Source organism: Protopterus annectens, chromosome 2.part2 (genome assembly GCF_019279795.1).
Source record: "Protopterus annectens isolate FY-2018-M chromosome 2.part2, PAN1.0, whole genome shotgun sequence".
NCBI lineage: Eukaryota > Metazoa > Chordata > Ceratodontiformes > Protopteridae > Protopterus > Protopterus annectens.
This window is the reverse complement of record NC_056730.1, coordinates 299,568,181-299,589,528: the sequence shown is the minus strand read 5'-3', so window position 1 is coordinate 299,589,528 and position 21,348 is coordinate 299,568,181. Positions and strand designations below refer to the sequence as shown.

General features: G+C 38.8%; 1 protein-coding gene across 1 annotated transcript in view; it reads right to left on the bottom strand.

Annotated features, from left to right (window-relative positions):
* Window positions 1-13,096: 13,096 nt before the first annotated feature.
* ST8SIA4 (ST8 alpha-N-acetyl-neuraminide alpha-2,8-sialyltransferase 4) overlaps window positions 13,097-21,348 on the bottom strand; it is a 905,236-nt gene continuing 896,984 nt past the window's right edge. The window contains exon 5 of the mRNA XM_044063874.1: window positions 13,097-15,149. Within this exon, the coding sequence (XP_043919809.1) occupies window positions 14,867-15,149 (283 nt within the window). The 3' untranslated portion in view covers window positions 13,097-14,866. The remainder of the gene's footprint in view (window positions 15,150-21,348) is intronic.

Here is a 21,348-nt window from a genome sequence, read left to right as displayed (position 1 = left end):
CAAATTTATAGATGTCAATGGATTCATTTCCAGTCCAAAGGTACTGATGATACTGATTACGAGGGTAAATATTTTGGCCTAATACAGTTAAGCCACTGGAAAAAATTTATTGTTATGTCTTTGCCTTTTAACCTTGGACTTGTCATGTTTTGTTGGACTTTCATGAAACTCAGAAGCATGGGCAGCATTTATCAAATGCATTTTATTTAGAAAAGTATAATACATTTATTTAGAAAAGAAAAATTGTTAATATATCACACTGTAGAACAAAAATGCTTTTATCTATGTTCATTACCTTTTCCTTTAAGCACATATCACATTGGTGGCATGTGAACCACTTTCATAGTGTGACACCCAGTACTGGGCAAATGTATGTCTGTATATTTTTTGGCAAGAGAGAATGTGGGTATATAGGATGTTAACATGTGGTGAAAATAAAGGCAGGTTGAAGCGACAGATACAAGACAGTGATGCCGATTTTTACTAAGGAGGACAGGAGCAAACTATTGGGGATATGAAGAGCATGGATTAGTTGGTGGTCGGGCTGGATTACGTTTTATAATAAAATCAAACAAGGTCTGTAAAGGGTAGTTTTTGAGTCTGTTTTAAAACAATGGTTAGTACAGAGGACACAGTTCAAATGGATTTATACCAAACTTTAGACAGAGAGAATAAATTGCATTGATAACAATTTGAAATGTTGAGACTTGGAATGCCAAGTCCCAAAATGTGAAGACTAAAATAACAAAAATCCAAACTTAACATATACTAAGTCTGAGATTGCCATTTCTTGGAATATTCCATTTTCCCTGAGGTGTGGCACTCTCAGAGTTGCTATATATAAGTGTGGTGGTGTGGGGGGCTTGCCCCTTCATCATGGGGTGTATGGGAGCTTGCACTCAGTAAAAAGAAATAGAAATTTAAATGAAAAGAGTGATGTTCAATATTTGCTGTCCTTTTGTATTTTCTATTTTTTCCTGTATTTTGGGTATCAACAATCTCAGGCCTAACATTTCAATAGGGAGACAAATGTATCACTGATGTTTAGATGATGCAAGAGTATTTTGGGGGTGGGATACAAACTTCCAAAATACAGCAGAAAGAACAGAGATACTGGGTGGAGAAAAAAGGGGGGAAATAAAAGGTCAAGATTAAAATAATTGAATGTAAAACTTAGATAAGTAAAACTGACCTGAATCTGTTTAGGATTTTATAGAATGGTTGAGGTCTGTTGGATTGCCAAGGTGTGTGTAAGGCTGAGACATGGCATTCTTGAAAAGATTTGCAGAAGAAATATCTAGATAGGTGACATACAACTTATTTCTGGAATAACTGCAGAAATGCCTGAATATCTGTTTTACTAAGATTCACAGGTTTTAGGGGAGAAAATACTGATTTGGATTAAAGGAGGATTTTTGAAATTGTGGTGATAAAGTGCTAAGTTCTAGTCAAGACTGGAATTACTAATCTTAGTAGGAGAGCTGTTTTGAAGAAAGTCTAAGTGGAAGAGTTTTGTTAACAGATGTGTGTGCATGTCTATGACAGACATGAATATAAAAGTATATATGTGCAACTGACCCATAGAGGAGCAGAAAGATAGTTATCTGAGGAAATATCTAATTTTTGTTAGTTTCCAGGGCACAACATAGCTCTGGAAGATGATTTAAGCAAAATATTATACAATTTGCAAGGAATGGTAGACAAAAGAAAATGGGTTTATCTTCATTATTGTTTATTTATTTATCTATTTTACAATTTGTTGACTGGTTAAAAGTGCTGGTCTGTTGACTCTTTTCAGCTGTGACATGTACAAAAGTAGAAAAAAATGTATTGAACAATAGTACAATTTGTAAATCATGTAAATAAGACACTGGTACAAACACATATTTACAATAAGTATAAGTAGAGAAATTAAAACACATTTATACTAAATATTTACAAGATGACAGTACCTGCTGTTATAAGCTGCCAATCTAGCCAGAGTCTATAAAGCAGGTGCACTCAACTTTATTCTGCAATTGTTACTGAGATGTTCCTGAATGTCTGAAAATTATCCATATTTTTATCTGTAAGTAGTTGTCTCCATATAGCTAGGCCTGATATAAGGAGTTTTTTTTCTCCTGTGGCTAGTTTGAATCTGGGTCAGACCAGAGTGAAAATATTATCTTGGCCTTTCCTAAGGGAGTAGCTTTGTTCACTGATTAGATGTACCCACACTGAAGAGGAAGACAGTAGCCAAGATGTAGAAGTTTGTATATCATAGAACCAAGGACAAAAGTGTCTCTGTCAGTAATAAGTACTCTGGATTTTCATAAAAGTTGCAAGACTGGCTGGTAGAATCTGCAAGAAGAGCAAATTGAAGTATTTTAATTTTAATGATTTGTAGCTTTTACTTGTTTTTGCTGAATGGAGGACATCGAAGTGGATGACATATTTAACCTTATGTTCTAAATGGTTTTCATAAGGGCCATTCTTGTCACTGAGGCTAAGCCAGTAATATAATTTTAGTTGACATAATACCTTAGAGGTAATGTCTGTGTGTATATTGAAGTTTAGTAAGGGGTTCAGTGATGTGGCAAGATATGTTTGTTGTCTTGGAATAATATTCCCTTTTAAGTCAGGTAAAAGTAAGGGAGGAAGTGAAGTAATATTTTTAGCTGTAGAGAAAGGCATAACATTTGTTTTGATGCTATTAATTTGAAGTTTATTATTGTGGAGCCAGTTGCAAAGGTTAATAAATTGTTACTGAGTTGTTTATAATAGAGTTTGGGGGATTATGAGATTCAAGGAGAAGGACATCATCCACATTCATTATTATCTTCTGTCTGGGCAAGTTATGTGTCACATGTCATTTGAAAACAGGAAGAATAGTAGAGGCTCTAGTAATGAGCCTTGTGGGACTCATGGGTTTAGTGTTCTATTTCCAGACAGTAAGTTATTAGCAAGAAATGTTCTGTCTTGTAGGTAGTTTTTAAACGAGAGTGTAATATTATTGCCAAAATTGTTTTTTTGAGTATGAGTATTATTTACTGTCTCAAAGGCACATGTCAAATCTACAAAGAAACCTGCAGTAATGCGGCCATAGTATATGTTCCTGACAACAATGTTTGAATATTAATAGGTGTTTCTAAAGCCATATTAGTGGTTACAAAACATGCCAAAGCTATTTTTATGTTTAAACAACTGTTGATACATTATTTGTCAAAGATTCTAATGATGGGGCAGACATTTGATATTGGTCTGTAATCCTTAAATGATTCTAAATGACCGAGTACTTGAACAGAGGTGGAAATATCTCTGTAGTTAGTGAGAGTAAAATGTATGCAAGTGGGTTTGCAACTTGCATTGCTGAAAGTTTTGGGAACTTGGTATATAGCTTGCTGAATCTTGTACCTTCTGAGTTTAATTTAGTAAGTAATTCCTTTGTTTTTCAGTTGCAGCCGAGACGTAAATGATGGCAGCATAACTTGATAAAGGATATAGGTTTTGAAGACAGGTTGAAGGAAATCAGTTTAATATTTTGCTTGGTTGATAGGAGATAATTTCTGAAATCACTGGCAAAGGAGATAAGGTTGTATGATTGGCTCCTGGTTATGGCTTACCAGATGGAATTGGTGGAACTGTTTTATAGTTTGGGGAACAACAATGATGTAATTTATCTGAGGAAAATGAACTCCATTATAATGTATTATGTTTCCTTGCTTTTTCTTTCACTTGCTCTCTTTTTCTTTCCTTTAAGTTTAGTGCATTAGATGCTCTGACATGGTGTTTTGCTTTATCTTATCATGGTCTTGATTTTACTTAGAAGAGAAAGAAGGTACAGAATTAGGGCAAGGCTTTATGATAATAGAAGATAAAACACAGTCAGAAATTTTGGAATTTATTGGTTATGGCAGAAAAATGGAGGAAAAAACAATATTAGGTTGTGTGTTATAACTGGTGGTGCACGATTTTAACATGAATATTTGCAGATATATTTAGTACAATATGATATAGTAGTCACTTACCCACAAATTGTATTTAGAACTCTCAGCATGTCCAGCTGCTACTGAAAAGCTGACATCAACCCTATGTTATGCCCCCCAGAATATGTACACTCATGATGTTACTGTGGCTGTATTGTAACAATCACATAAAATCCAACTGCATACATTTCACAGTCTGGATGTTGAACCACAACACAGTGATTTTTCTCAGGTATAGTTTCCAGGGCTATTCTCCCTCCGTCTGACTTGCATTTTTTGGCAGGCCTTGTGGACAAATAAATGACCCACCAGCAAGCATGAACTGGAATCAGCCTCCAATAAATGAAAAAGACCAGATGAAGAAGTCTCTTAGCCTAATATTCCATAGGATCTATGCACTTGAGAATGCCATCCACCCTGCAGCTTGATTTATTGTGCTGTTGGGTCTTGTCCTTATTAGTCTGTTGTCTTCCATCTTATGAAAGAATGTGATACTTAGGGATCTCCTAGTTGCCCTAGCAAACAGAGGCCCAAATGCATAAAAATCAAAAACTGATTCCTGAACACAGACATGCCATTTTGTTACAAAATTCAATATTATTAATGTTCCTCATACTCTTCTACTCATTATGTAGGGTCTTCCCTAACAAGACTGGGCAGGAGTATTCCTGTTTAACCTTCCACCCTTGGTTACTTTTAGTCTCTGAAATGAAACTAATGTATTGAACCTTTCAAAGTACAATGAGACAGATGTATACCATGTATACCCCACACACAATCATTTATCAAAGTAAACGTTTTTCCTGTTTGCAAACCTAATATGTTTTGCTGGCTCAGTTTAGCTAGAGAAAGCCTAAAACAGTCTGCTCCTACAGCTTAGTAAGTCATGGCTCACTACAAACATTTTTAATGAAATGGCCACATGCATGTAGCATTGTTAACTTTTGGACATTTCACATTTAATGCAATTATTAACTAAATTCCCCTTGGTGAATTAGATAATGAATGAGTTAGAATCATCCATACTTCTTCCTGGGAACAGGTTATACTGGGAAAATTTTGCATTATTGCAATAGAGAGGGAGAGTACAGTTCCATAAACCACTTTTCTGTTGCTGCTTTCTCAGAAAATCTTCCTGTGTGTCCCTTTCTCCATCATACTGCTTTTAAGTTGCCTGTTTATTATGAGTAGGCTACATGAGTAAACCCAGGAAAAAGGGTGATCAAAAATTCTTTCTACCCCAAAATGCCATTTTGCTTTTCATATGTTCTGATTAAGTTTACAGCCAAAGGAGACCATCAAGAAGCTCTACCATCTCACTCCATACTGGTGGGAGACCAGTAATGTCCCCCATTAAGTACACTGTCTCCACATATCCCCAGTGAAGATTTGCTTGAAGGTTAAGGCCAGCATTTTCAAGAAACAGAGGATATGTAGGAGTCCATCTATAAAAGAAAAGTAAATAAGTATCTGTCATATAATATGGTGTTCTTGGTGTCTTAGTATAAATTTTGATCTCCAGAATTTGTGTTTGCATTATTACTGGCTCTATTTAGCTGAAGGAGTTCAAAGAGTGCTGGTCATTTATAACATGGAAGGCTAAGCTGAGATCACCCCTCAGACGTCTGTATAAAAGTGGGTACAGGGACAAGCCTTTTAGTCTATCAGAGTAGCAAAGAGTCCTGAGACTGCTGAGCTTTTTAGTTGAGGTCTTTTAAGCAGGTTTAGGTGATTAATGAGGTGTATTATATGTAATGATGTCAATTAATGGATGAATTAAGTGGAATTCAATATAAAGGATAAGCTGTGCAAGGTAGAATGATTTTCTGACCACCAAAGAAATCTGTTGGTAATTTACAGCCTGTTATCAACATAATATACCCAAATCCCTGATGACTGTATCAAATCTAAGTGGAGTGTTAACTATATTGTAAGAAATAGTGATGCTTGATTTATCTAGAAACACTAATTTATTTCTCAGTGTTGATCATAAGCCCATCAGTAATATACCAAGCATTTGTTTGGTCCAGCACTTGCGTATCAGAATAGCATTTGTAAACCACCTCCAATTTGCAATCATCATTAAACTTGGCTAGCCATAGTCTCTTGGACTAACACTATGGGTTCTGTTAGAGATCCATTACCAATCCAGTAAACTATGTGTGAATTAGTGTTAAGGAGGGAGTGTTTGCCAATAATTCCAACATAACCTGTTTGTCATGTTAGGGAGGACCAGATCTAGTATGTTTGTTCCTCTTGTTGGGGGAGGACCAGATCTAGTATGTTTGTTCCTCTTGTTGGGGGTTGAACAATTTGTTCCAGGGCATTTGAGTTAAGAAAGTCAAGGAACCTTTACACTAGTCAGCTAGGACTAGAGTAGGTTTCCCAGTTGACAGTGGGAATACTGAAATCCACCATGACCAGAGGGTTTGGCAATATTTGGATTGTGTCCCTCTGTAAATTGTTATTGCAATTCTTACACTAGCAGACAGTAGCTTTCCTAAAGTTAATTGTATATATATTTCTTACAATGTTTAAAACAATATTCATACCTGGTGTCTCCAGTGACATTATAGATATCTATAGACAAAATCAGTGTTTTTAGAAGATCAAAGATGTGTGATCAATACCACATGTTGAAATAATGTCTAAAAGCTGAATTTGTTTTTCTATGTGGGTAAAGCCCCAATAAACTTTTGTCGTGTTTTGGTCAACAGTATGACTCTGCCACCTGGTAGCCAATCTAAAGTCTGATGGCCTTTTTATAGAGTAGGCACTCAACCATTGGCCTTGTTTCAAAGGTCTCCTTGCTGCTCTCTTAACATCTGAGTTACTTGCTAGCGAATGGTTATGTTTCGTGTTCACGTTATGTCACTACAAAAATAAGATCAGAATCAAAACTTTAAAACTTACAGCAGTTTTAAAACATGTTAATCTAGAAATGCTTAGCATTCAGTGTCATAAAAATATGCAACAAACATGATCCACAATGCATGTAATATGGTCATGCCATAAAAATATGCAATTTACATGAACCATTATCCATGTAACATGGTCATGCCATAAAAATACGCAACAAACATGATCCACAATGCATGTAATACGGTCATGCCATAAAAACATGCAATTTACATGAACCACTATCTGTTTAATATGGTCATGACATAAAACTATGCAATATACATGAACAACTATCCATGTAATATGGTCATGACATAAAAATATGCAATAGACATGATCTACTATGCATGTAATATGGTAATGACATAAAAAATATGCAACGTACATGATCCACTATGTGTGTAATATGTTCATGGCATAAAAATATGCAATGTACATGAATCACTATCCATATAATATGGTCATGACATAAAAATATGCAACGTGCATGATCCACTATGGGTGTAATATGTTCATGGCATAAAAATATGCAATGTACATGAACCACTATCCATGTAACGTGGTCATGACATAAAAATATGCAACGTACATGAACTACTATCCATGTAAGATAGTCAAGATATAAAAATATGCAAAGTACAAGCACTACTATCCATGTGATAAGGTCATTACATATCCTGTTTTGTTTATGTTTTCTGCTACTACTTCTTACTGCAACATCTGGAAGTCCAGACATGAGTCACTTATCTGTTCTCAGCTCACAAAATACACATTCTACAATATCTGATTGCCATGAAAGTAGACATGGCAGAACAATTTACTTAAATAACCAAAAAAGTCAACTGTCAGAAATGTAATATGGTCATGACATAAAAATATGCAATATACATGATCTACTATGCATGTAATATGGTTGTTGTTGTGTCTTTCAGCTTTTCCCTGTTAGGGGTTGCCACAGTGGAACTCCGGTCCGCTAATGATTGGTAGTTGATTTTTATGTGCTGAGTTACCAGCCCTGATGCACAACCTTCAACGAAGGTACGCCCATTCATACATGTCTCCACGCAGAAGAAGCTCTAGCTGAGAATCGAACCGGACAGTGTCTTACTGTGAGGTGACAATGCTACCGCAGCACCACCACCGTGGTTATGCATGTAATATGGCAATGACATAAAAATATGCAATGTACATGATCCACTATGTATGTAATATGTTTATGGCATCATAAAATATGCAATGTACATGAACCACTATCCATGTAACTATCCATGTGATAAGGTCATTACATATCCTGTTTTGTTTATGTTTTCTGCTACTACTTCTTATTGTAGCATCTGGGAGTCCAGACATGAGTCACTTATATGTTCTCAGCTTACAAAATACACATTCTACAATATCTGACTGCCATAAAAGCAGACGTGGCAGAACAATTTACTTAAATAACCAAAAAAGTCAGCTGTCAGAAATGTAATCCTCTGGAGTCCTATTATGTAATCCTACTGAGTCCTATTATACAAATCATAAAGGCATAAGACAAGTCCATTGTTAACTTGCCCTGCCTCGTTACTGTTACTGAAACTTTTTGTTATAGTTTCCCCTGTTCCACTAGGATGTATCTGATATCAAACAACATGTGTCATCAAACAGGTAAGCAACAATGCAAGTGTGTTATCAAATGGGTAGGCAAAAATGCAAATGTGTTATCAAATGGGTGGACAGCAATGCAAATGTGTTATCAAATGGGTAGGCAGCAATGCAAATGTGTTATTAAATGGGTGGACAGCAATGCAAACGTGTTATCAAACAGCTAGGCAACTATGCAATGCAAGACAATGCCTCTTCTGTAGTATTTTTTCTTTGAACCCTAGGTCAGTAGTAACTCCAGTGTTGCTTGTAATGTAAAAATTAGCTCACATATTGGAAGATGAAAGAAATATATTTTGTCTGATTTTAATTTTCATTCATTATCTAGTTAATTTTATAATGAATCAGAGTAATATGAACAGGGTTTAACTGCAATTTCAAATAGGTATTACAAGAATTGTCAGAAGAAATTATTACAGTATCAATAATTTTATTTGATGAGCAGAAAATCTGAAGAAAACTTAAAAAAAATATTTTACAACTGTACAATTAAACAATAATTTACTGAAATCAGCCTATACAACATAATAATCATTGTCAAACAACTGTGTATTCACTTACAGTCTTACAAATCATAACCACTCATACTGTACAACTGCGACAGTAGACACACATGTACCAATTTGAATTTTATTTGCAGATTGCTTAACATGTGAGATCTGTGCTACTGTAAATTTTGGGGTTTTGTTACAGTTGTGCTTTCCCCTACTAACAGTGTGCTTAAAACACTGAAGTGTGCAATCATTGGAATGGGTCCAGGTACTGAACCTAAAGGCTAGGTATATTCACTCATTCTTATTTACCATTAGCAGACTCCTAGCAGAAAATGGATCATATCACGTCTAATTAAAGTGTGTGGTTCTACATGAATCAAGACAATTACATATATGTATAAAAATGGCTGTGTTACAGCACATGTATGTTTCTGTCTAAAACTAATACAATATTCATGGCAGAATCATACTGCTAAATGTAACATAGAGAATGTCATATGTGTTAAATAATTACACAGGAATATTATTATTATATCTCTATACTCTGTAAACAGTAATACAGCACAATGGGATAGTAGGTAACAAAGACTTGGTAGTGCCATTCGTGCTGGAGATAATGGCTGGAAAGTGACTTAAAAGATATTACAAGGCAGTTCTATCGATCTCAGATCAGTTGTACAATGGGTGCTTTATAGTTTTCCTTTAAACTTACTTTATTTCTTAATTTTTATAACGTATGGTTTTTATTTGTAAAATTATTACATTTATCATGGAATTTGGGCTCCCCATGCTCAAGAACTTAAATATGAATTATTAGTAACTGCAATCAGTCAGTTATAAAATACAGGCAGTTATCTTTCCTTTTGGAGAAGGTATTCATGACAAAATGTTGGAAAAAATATCATAACTTATCCTTAAGATATGACAGAGACAACAGTGTTATGCCAGTTAACTATGCAATCCGTCATTTATTATACTTGATAATTTCTGATAAACGTAGTACTAAATTACATCTGAAAAGGATAATTTGGAATAAGTTCACCTGCTTAATTAACCAGAAAAATAAATAAAGATGTTATTACAGGGCATTCATTAGTGCAGGATCAACCTTTGCAAATGATGAAGTATATGTTTAATACTAGCTACAGTATTAAACCTAATGCTGTGTTAGATTTATGGTTAAGATTCCTTTAATAAGACAATGTTTTAAACAAAAAAAATCATGAAAAAGCTGAACTATAAAAGAGACTGCTGTAAGAAAGCTCTGAGTTTGACCTATGAGTCTTAGATCTTGTGGATGTTTAAAGACATACATCAGACTTCTGATATCACTTGCAAGAACCTAAACAATTTAATGAATGCAATTTCTTAAAATTTTGTTTCCCTGGGTTCATAACTGAGTCTCATGTTGCTGCTTGCAGTAGGTATAGTAACTGAATGGCTTTAATATTGAGGGTAAGGAAACATTTTATTAACATCTATACTTTGTGACCTAGGAGTTGGTATATATACAGTGACGTGTGTAGGAGGAAGGAGACTGGGCAATACTGTTTTTTTACATATTTCGCTAAAATTAACAGTTTGTAATGAATATGAACTTGATTCATTGCTATACATCCAATTTTGCAAAATAATCTGTGCAAATTTAAAAGTGCATTTAAGAATCTGTTTCACTATAGATACAGTTTTACACATTTTGATAAATGTGATGAATTTAACAAATGATGTAGTCTAAGGGAATGTGAAAATAATTTTCTACAAGAAACTATGTCACATATAGAAAACCCTGAACTAAACAGCAAGGCGCAGTTGTAGCAAGCACAAACTAACATGGCTAGAGCAATATTCAAAACAGCGATGTGGCTACACTTAAACATCTTGCAACTCAGCACAGGCAGCCTGCACTTAGCTACAGACTAGTCTGAACTGACTAACAAAAAGGACAAGCATTGCAATGCAGAACTGCATTCATGGCTAAGCACTCCACGAATATCAAGGCAGTTACCTTACTTCTTGCTGTCCACGTAAATTATATGTAGCCACTTGTAGCTACTTTGATAAGCAAAAAGTATGAAAACCATTGCTGTTTTCTTTTCTTTAAATTAAAATAAATGTATCAGTAACACATTTTGTTTTATTTAAAGTAATATGCCTGTCTCAGGCAAGCACAAGCATTCATATTGCACTATCACCATTTCTTTTTGCTGGCAGCATCATGGAACAAGATGAGGGAAATACTGCATTGAATTACTAATTACGGGGTCTCTGCAAGCTGACAAAGTAAATATTCATAAGCTCTTTGTGAAATATTCAGACTTTGTAGTGCAGGTCAGCAATTTTCCTTACTAAGCTTGGATGCTGAGATTTTGAATCTGGTGGAGATTCAGTTGTTAAGATCCAATTAACTGGAAGGTGTGTCGTCATCTCAACATAAATGAGCGTGTGAAAATCATTCACTTAGAAAGTTGATTTGCAGATTAACCATTTTATCAATGAAAATAATACGTAAATATATATGTGTTAACTCTGGTTGTTGAAGCTGTAAAAAGTAGTAAATATCTAAAATATTAGTGACATGTTTAGATCAGTGGGTCCCAAACGGTGAAGCCAGCCTCCCTGAGATGGTTCAGCCTTATTTTAGGAGAAGCTCAAACAAGACTGAAACTGTTCGATGCTTAAAACATTAACTATCGGACACATACCTCTCAACCTCTTAGAGCAAGAACTCAGGACAAAGCCATAAATAAAATTGGGACAGAGGCCCAAAAATAGGAACAACTTTTAAATATTGCTCCTACAAACTTAGAAAGTTGACAGAATAAACAGGTTTTGGATTAGCATGCATTTTCTGAAGGGTATGAAGACTGAAGCTCAAATGTGTCATTATTTTCTAACTTCAATCTTTAATGATTTGCCACTAATTTGTCAGAAAAAAAACACAATTTTATGAAAAACAGACAAAAATATGAGGCAAAAATCTGCACAGCTGAGAAGTATGATTTGACATACTTTTTGTATGAACACTTTAAATGCAGAAGGCTAACAGTCAATGGATATGTACAGCTGTTGCAAATTAATAGTAAAACATAATGTACTAAGTCAAAGCCTGACTAGATCATGTGCCTGTGTGTATTAAGGGGTCAGTAGTTTTCTGCGTTGGCTGCATATGCTGTTATATAATAATGCCTACAGCACATTTTTTATCACTACTAGAGGTAGAGGAAATTTACTGGGATTTTGTGGTGGGGGGGGGGTTCTTTCAAACAGACTCTGTGAACCTTTAGTTTAGATAACTTTACTGAAGACTATCAGTGCTTCTAAGTGTGCTTCTCTGAATTGCATTTAATTTAACTGTACTTTCTGTAAAGTAGAATTTGGACTCATCTAATTAGCAAACACTGTTAATTTTCTGATATATATGTGTTACAGCTTTTCCATAATTGGTACCGCACAAGACCATTTCTTTAGTTCTGCTGGTATTTACAACAGTACAGTCCCTTGTTTTCTCTATAAAACTAAAACCTTTTTGCTATGTATCAGGAACAAAAATTATTCCATGCTTCCCTCTAGTCCTTAAACTCCTCAGGTGTAAGTGGTTTTCAGCCTTTTGTAAGTAATGCATTCTAAGTCTTTAAATTGGGAGACAGTGCTTTATAAATACTTAAGTTTTCCTATGAGCAATACTTTCTCATAGATTTATTTTTTGTGTATTACAATAAAATATTCTCTAGGATTATTATTCTTAATAACTTTCACAGTCTCTAATCTGCACAAATGCCTGAGTGTCCCACCTTGTGTTGTGGTGCTGTGTGTTAACATTGATAATTGTTAGAATCTGTAAAACTTACTAAAGATGCTGCAAAAAGATTATGCATCTGAAAATTAATTCATGTGCAATTACCAACAAGCTAGTGACCGTGTTTCTGCAGAGTAATGTAAATTTTTTTATAACTCCAACAAATCATTAATTTGACTCTATGGGCATTCACAGGAGGATGTTACATATGCCTTTAACAGGATATGTCATTCAGATGGATTCCACACTGCATGCAGGCAAAAGTCTTTTTTCAGAAAATGTGCCTGAATGTTCTGTTTCCATAAATTTTGTTCTACTTTGTGTTTTTTTTTGTTCAAAACTACATAATAAAATGAATCTCTACCTTAATATGCGCTTCAGATTAATATCATGTTTGAGACTGGTGACACAGAAATTGGAACGTCTGAACTGTTAGTGGAGGAAAGGCATCCCAAATCTATACAGAATGCCCAAGTATTAGTTCCACAGTGAAACAATATAAGAGGGTCTAATAAGTGTGACCATATGAAGTCACACTGCTGCTGTGTTAATCATGGTATATTGATACCTACAGGAAGGCAGATGAAACAAAACATTTGAAGTTATGGAGGCTTCCCTAGTGTATTCAGTTTTTTAGTGAGCAACAAGAACCATACTCTTTTCATTTAAGTTCTAAGCAAATATGACTCGATTGGTAGGCACTGTTTTCTTGTCTTGGGTCAGCTGTGACTGTACTACTGCAACCAATCATTAATTCAGCTGTAAGACACTATACAATACTCTTACATAAAATGCTTCTATTCCATGATCTGAGATGAAAGTATAAGAATGTGGCACTATTTGTGCTCTTCTGTATGCCTGTAAAGGAATATGCCAGCTTCCAATGACTACAGATCATTAATATATCTGCCCTGCTGCTGTTGAGTCCTAAATGTCAAATGCTAGCAGTTTAGTTGTAAACTGCAGATAGGCATTCTTCATACACAGGACTTTGTACACTCACATGGCTTAAATAAAGTTCAAATGGGCTTTGAAATATCAAAAGTGACTGTTTGGAGCACAATTGTTTTCTGTAATTTTCAAATCTGATCCCCAATAGGTATAAAATGATTGCATCTTCTATGTAAACCATAAACACTTAAAAAAACATTGAGTTCAAATTGTGTTGATTTTTACCGAATCTAAAATAAATTTCAAGACATATTACAGCTTGAAAGACTGATATAGATACTGCACCATTCCTGTGTTAATATTACACATATTATCATGAGCAGAAATAGCTTGTTTATAAAATAAGCTTTTTCTTTGGTACCAATAGTAAGGGCACCTTTCTAAAATGCTTTCTTCTTAATGACAACACATTCTAAATTAAACAAGTCCATTATTTTACGGCTATACTTAGCTAAGCAGAATAAAGCACAAAGTTCCTTTTATTAACCAGTGTTAGTTCTAAGGATACAGTAGTCCTTGAAATTTTAGAACTGTAAAGGTACAAGTTTAATTTCTTATTACAGCCTTTCAGTTTCATAGACCAATGCATCAATAAGGATGAATACTGACTAAGGAAGATTACAAGTAACCACATTTTCTCCACTTTGCTACAGCGGCCCAAGACCATATACATTTTAACAAGAAGGCAGAAGTATTAGGTTCTTCTGAAAAATTCAGTTCTAGCCGTGGCTACTTCTGGCAACAACTAGGCAGCACTGAAAGACTACAAAATGTTGCACCAAGATTATCCATCAAATCACGAAAAAGCATGTCTTCATGTCAATCTCTGCAATTTTCCTCATGTTTGAACATGAGTATATTCATACAGGCAACTTGTGACTGTGTTTTGAAAATCTGTAAACAGTAATGATACTTATTCAAGTTTTTTTTTTTTTTTCAAAGTACTCTAACATCTTCTAAATGCATCAGTTGAGCAAACAACACCATGGCTATAGCTTCTGCTGATTATGGCACCACAGAAATGAGCCAGTTATCAACACTTGAAAGCAATCTCCGCAGTAAGCCCTGTACTTCAGAATCCACCTTTTTTAAACTGAAACCACACCTGATCTCATTTAAGATGTTCTACATTTTTCAGTTGTTAACTTAAGTGCTCCTCTCTGGTGTAAAGCTTTCAATGTTTTAAATTCCAAAGGCATTCTGTGAGGTCCAACATTGGAGTGGTATCTATATTTCAGTTCATCATAATAATGATATTTCACTAATTTTCCATATGAATCTTTATGAAATGGCCAAAATCCATAGAGATGTATCTCATCACAAAATCTGGTAGCAACTGTGTACATCAGAAGTCCTGTGCTGGGTCGTTTGATTAAAACTTTGTTTGTCAGCCAGTAACTGTAAAAGAAAACAGAAGCATGTATTACTAGCTTTATAACAGAAAGAGAAAATAAGTCACATGATGCCATCTTTTATTCATTCTCCAGATTAAACACAGGAAACTAAAATAAACATGGCATAAATATGAAATTATAGTACAAGCAATTATAGCAATTGTCTTTTCATTAAATCATTAGTGTTATTTATAATGTTTGGCCCTAACATAACTTAGTACACTCCTGCGCTATATTTTACGTAATTTGAGCAATTCTAAAAAAATCAGGGACTACTGTACCTTTTATGGCAAAATTACTTAAAAAGAGTGATTAATTAACAATGGTAAAAACTGCTACATGACTTTTTGCTATAACATACTTAATCAGACCTACAGTTCTTAGACATCATTACAAAAAAGATTTATTATGAGATCTTTCCTTGAGATCTTTCCTTTTTATCATGTTTCCATTAAGTTGCTGAATTCAGTTAGTTGTGGCACCCTGTACCACACATTCAGGGATATGATTAGAAAAAATAAGAAGTTATGTACCTACCATAACGTTCCATGTTAGTTGTCTTCTCTCGCCTTCTTTCTTGCTTGATGGGTTCGGAGCCGATCCTCGGCTCCGACTCGGCACTTGCTTTAGCTCGAGAACTCCTTTTACCAGCTCGAGGCAGCCCCATATCCCATGATGCAAGGCAGTAAGTACCCAGATCTCGTTTGTTGACAAAGGGCAATAACACCAAGCATAAAATACTTCCCAAAGGAAGAAGAAACTTACAGATGGAAAAAGGACCAGGTCTAAATGGTCTTTAGCATAATAGTTTCTTATACAAGGTTTGTCCAGGCCAGGGGGAAGGAGGGAGGGTCGCAAGAAAGAAGGCGAGAGAAGACAACTAACATGGAACGTTATGGTAGGTACATAACTTCTTAATGTTAAGTTGTCAATCTCGCCTTCATTCTTGCTTGATGGGACCGCGTCCCTAGCACCTCTATCCTGGGTGGCTCAATGGAACAAACTCTTGAGGACTGTAGAGCCAAAACTGGCTCTGTCCCTGGAGGCCAAGTCCAATTTGTAATGGGAAACAAAAGTGTGAGGAGTGGCCCAAGTGGCCGCTGCACAAATAGTGTCCAAAGGCAGTCTAGCTTGAAAGGCTGTAGAAGTAGCTAAACTCCTAGTTGAATGTGCTTTAGGTTTTGAGCACAGCTGTTTTCCCCTGATCGTATAAATTTCAGTGATGACCGAAGAAAGCCATCTGGACAAAGTCACTTTAGAAACAGGAAGGCCTTTTTTATTATCCGCATAGGAAACAAAATGTTGATCAGATTTTCTAAATTTTTTTGTTCTGTCCAAATAATATCTAAGCTGACGGTGGACGTCAAGATAATGTAGCTTTTGTTCAGCTCTATCTGAATAGTTAGGAAAAAATACAGGAGATCAATGGATTGATTCAGATTGTTTTCGAGCGACCTTAGGTAAAAAGGATGGATTAGTTCTCAAAGATACTCTGTCTTTGTGAAAAATCAAATAGGGGGGTCGAACCGAAAGAGCATGAAGTTCAGACACCCTCCTGGCAGATGTAATAGCCACTAGAAATAACGTTTTCCAAGAAAGATATTTTAGGGAACAAGAAACAGCTGGCTCGAAGGGGAAGAATCAAGGATGTCAGCACTAAATTTAGATCCCACTGAGGAGGAGGATTCCTGATTGGAGGCTTTAGTAGGAAAATTCCTTTCAAAAAGGCCCTGCAGAGCCTATGGGACATAATATTATGATCTGCTATTCCGACATGAAAATTAGAAATAGCAGCCAACTGAACTCTGACTGTGGAAGAAGAGGAGCCTGCATGAAAAATCTCTGCTAAGAAGTCCAGAACTGCCTGAACAGGGGCAGTAAAGGATCAATATTTTGGGCCTTAGCCCAATAAGAGAAACGTTTCCATTTGCTTGTGTAAATCCTCCTGGTAGAGGATTTTAGAGAAGCTACAATGATATCTCTAACTGGGTTAGAGATCAAAGGAAGCCTGGCTAAGGAAGGAAGTGGAGCAACCATGCTGTGAGGTTGAGAGAAGGGATTGACCGGTGCAGCTGACCGGATTGGTGAATCAGTAGATCTGGCACTGGGTCCAGATGCCACGGCTGCACCAAAAGGTGATGCTGGAGGAACGGGAACCAAACTTGTCGAGGCCAGTAAGGGGCAATGAGAATCAATTTGGCTCTCAAAACGGTAGCTTTCTGGATCACCTGAGGGATCAGAGGAAATGGAGGGAAGGCATAAAGAAGTCCCTGGGGCCAATCCTGGGTCAGAGCGTCTCTGGGGGAATGGCCTGATAGAGGGAAGAGGCTGAAGAAGTCTGGACATTTGCTGTTTTGGGGAGTAGCAAAAAGATCGCAACATGGACGACCCCATTCCAGAAAAATCTCTTCCGCTACAGATTGTTTGAGAGACCACTCGTGAGGCATGAGAATAGCTCTGCTCAATCTGTCCGCTATAATGTTGGTTTTCCCAGGGATATGCGTTGCTACCAGAAACCGATGAGAGGAGATCGCCCATTGCCAAAGTCTGAACGCTTCTCGACACAAGGGGTAGGACTTGGTTCCGCCCTGTTTGTTGATATACCACACTACAGACATGTTGTCTGTGTGGACTGCAATTGTCCCTACGGGAAGAAAGTCGTTGAGGGCTTGCAACGTTAAAAGCACTGCTCTCATCTCCAGGACATTTATGTGCAGATGGTACTCGAACGGTTGCCACGTCCCATGAACCATCCTGCCCTGATAATGACCCCCACCCGATCAGGAGGCATCCGTGGTGACAGTGGCTATCGGGGACGGGGTACAAAGCACCTGCCTTGGTGAACCTGAGACGATGTGATCCACCAAGCAAGATGTTCTTTGCATGTTTGTGTCACCAGAATCTGGTGACGCATTGGGAGTTGCTGGTATGACCACTGTGTGAACAGCATCCACTGAAGGAGGCGCATGTAGAATCGAGCCAGGGGAAGAAGAGTAATGGCCGCAGCCATGAGACCTAATACCTTTAGAACCATTCTGGCCTGTACTTTCTTGCTGGCCAGAATGATCCTGACATGAGTCTGAATGTCTGAAACTCTTTGTTCTGTAAGGGTAGCTGACATCCGAACAGTGTTTAAGTTTGCGCCTATGAAGGTAATAGACTGGCAGGGCAATAAGGATGACTTTTCGAAGTTGACTGAGATGCCCAAATGAGAACAAAGGTCTATTGTGTAATCCCTGGCTTGTATAAGCTGATACCTGGTGGTGGCTGACAGGAGCCAGTCGTCGAGATACGGAAACACCTGGAATCCTAGACGTCTCAGGTGAGCCGTGACCACTGCCATGCATTTGGTGAACACTCTGGGGGCTGTAGTGAGACCAAAGGGCAGGGCTCTGAACTGGAAATGACTGGACCCCAGCCGAAAGCGGAGAAATCTCCTGGAGCGTCTGTGAATTTTGATGTGATAGTACGCATCCTGAAGATCTATTGAGCACATCCAGTTGTCCTTCTGTAAGAAGGGCAGAATTGACTGAAGAGTGACCATTCGGAATCTTGTCTTCCTGACAGACTTGTTGAGTCTGCTGAGATCCAATATTGGTCTCCAGTCTCCCGTCTTTTGGGGACCAAAAGAACCTAGAGTAGCTTACGGGCTCTGAATGGTCTAATGTAACTGGCTGAATGGCTCTTTTTTGCAGTAGTTTTGCGATCTCTAACTCTGCAATGTCCCTTAGACCGGGTGGTACATCTGGAAGGGAATTTGAGGGGAAGGGACTTTCCTCGAAAGGAATTATGTAACCCTTGGATATGATCGACTGTACCCATCTGTCTTGAGTGAGGGAATGCCAGGCTTCTGGGTACAGTGATAATCTTCCCCCGACTGCCTCCAAGGAGGGACAGCCGGGCAACACCTCAGGGATGCTGAAAGGGCTTATCAGAGAGAGGCTCCCTGTTTCCCTGGTTCTTCGGACCCCCTCTGCCTCTAGAGCGTCTGTTGTTGTTACCCCCTCTGCCTCTAGGGGTAAACTGACCACGTGAATCCGGCGTGACTCTTTGGGATTTACGGAACCACATCTTCCCACCCTTCTGTCCCTTGGGATAAGGTCTAGAAGGGGTGGAAAAATGGACTCCAACAGCAGAAAGAGTCTTGCCGTCCTGCTCACACCTGGTCAAGGTCTCCTTCACCTGAGGGCCAAACAAAGCTGACCCATCAAAGGGAGAATTTGTGAAGGACGCCTTAAAGGGATCCGCAAAATCACATAGCCGCATCCAGGCTTGGCGTCTAAGAGCCAAACCTGTACCTGCGGCTCTACTCGCTCCATCCGCAGCATAAGATATTAGCCGCATGGAGGAGTTAGCAATGGAATTGAGGGTTCCTAGCTGCAAAGCAATCTTTTCTTGAGCCCCTGCAGCTGTAGGATCCTGAACTACTTCTCCCAGCTCCTTCAGGATATCTCTCTGGAGTCTGGTGAAGTGACAAAGATAATTCAGCGAACGCATAGCAAAGGTCGCTGAGGAAAACATCCACTTGCCGTACCTATCCATGGTCCTAGAGTCCTTATTAGGAGGATGGACGGGCACGGAAGGATCTGCAAGTTCCTTTTTGGTGGCCGCAGCCACCACCATGGCATCAGCGGGGACACCCTTGGTAAGGAATTGTTTGTCACTAGGGGCAGTGATAAATTTAGAAGGCCTCCTAGGGACTGGCTCTACAGAGTCAGGAGCTGTCCACGCCTTTCGTGCAATCACCTGCATAAGGGGGTCGAAAGGCGGAGATACCCAGGAGGTGGAGGGCCGAGATCCAAACGCCTCTAGGTACACTGACTCATCCTCAGAGGGATTGCTGGTGGGCCAGTTTCCCCTCTGCTTCAGAAGTTCTAGGATGTCTGAGAAGGAGACATCCTCAGAGGGGGATCTAGGGGATCCCTCTGACTCATCAAAGTCAGTATCCGAAGTGACAGACTCGGGGGAGTCTACATGCTTCCTCTTACAAGTCCTCTTCCTAGGAGGATCTCCCGAAACATCAGGAGAATCCTCAGAAGAGGGGGAAATTCCCAATGGGGAAACCTGAGGCGGAGGATCTCTGGGTCCTGTAGCAAGAGAAGTGGCAGAGATGTCAACAGGTACAATAGAGGGAGGAGCTACGGGAAGAGACTGCTGACTGATACCAGTGGCCAGTACACTCTTCATCACCTCGAATGCTCCCCACCCAGGCAGGTCCGAGAGAACCCGCTCCGAAGAGCTAGGAACTCCAGGAACCACCGAAAGGGAAGTCTCGAGGCAGATGTCGGAGCCGAGCTCACCAAGGCCGAGGCTCCAAGGGGAAGAGCGGGCTCGGACAAGGGTCGATGCCACTCACCCCTCGGAGGAGACCATGGAAGCCCGACCACGAATCCCTCTAAGGAAGAGGAGATAAGAGTAGGGGCTGAAGGAACAGAAGGGGTATCCGTCCTCCAGCCGTAGCAGTAACCATGCCGAAGACTCCAACTCCAAGCTCTGGGGTAGAGTTGAAGGAGGAACTGTAACGGGGTGTGGACCAACAGTCGTCTGCTGAGACGGACTGTGTAGCATTTGGGCCAGTACCTGTGACTTGAGTAATCTACTGACCACTCTCTCTAGGTCATGGTCTGACAACCTGGATGACCTTGAAGATCGGCTCCGATGGCTCCGTTCCGATAGAAGAGGCGAAGCCGGAGTCGAAAGTATCGGCTCCAAGGAAGGAGACCTCGACCTCTTCCTGGAATGGGCCATCGGAGCCGATACTACAGATCCTGTCGGCACCGACTTCTCGGAGCCGACAGAACGTCTCGATGTATCGGCTCCAGCCGGAGCCGATACAGCCACCAAAGTAACGGTGTCGGAGCCGATCGGAGCCGACACCGATGCCTGTGCCACATGGGTGTCGGAGCCGATCGGAGCCGACATCGAAGTGGTCAAAGCAGATTCGGCACCGATAGCCATCGGCGCCGAAAGCTTTGTGGATCCAGAATCGGCTCCAGCCGGAGCCGATCTCGACTCAATACGAGTCGGAGCCGAGGCCGCAGGCTTAGAAACAGAAGCCTGGGCCTTGGCAGTTTTAGTTGATTTTGTGGAGCCGACTTAGCCGGAGAGCCCTCCGGCTTAAGAAGACCCCTGAGAATCAACTTGTTACGTCTCTCCTGCAGGACTCTCTGGCTGAAAGAGTGACAAATAGCACAGGAGTCCTG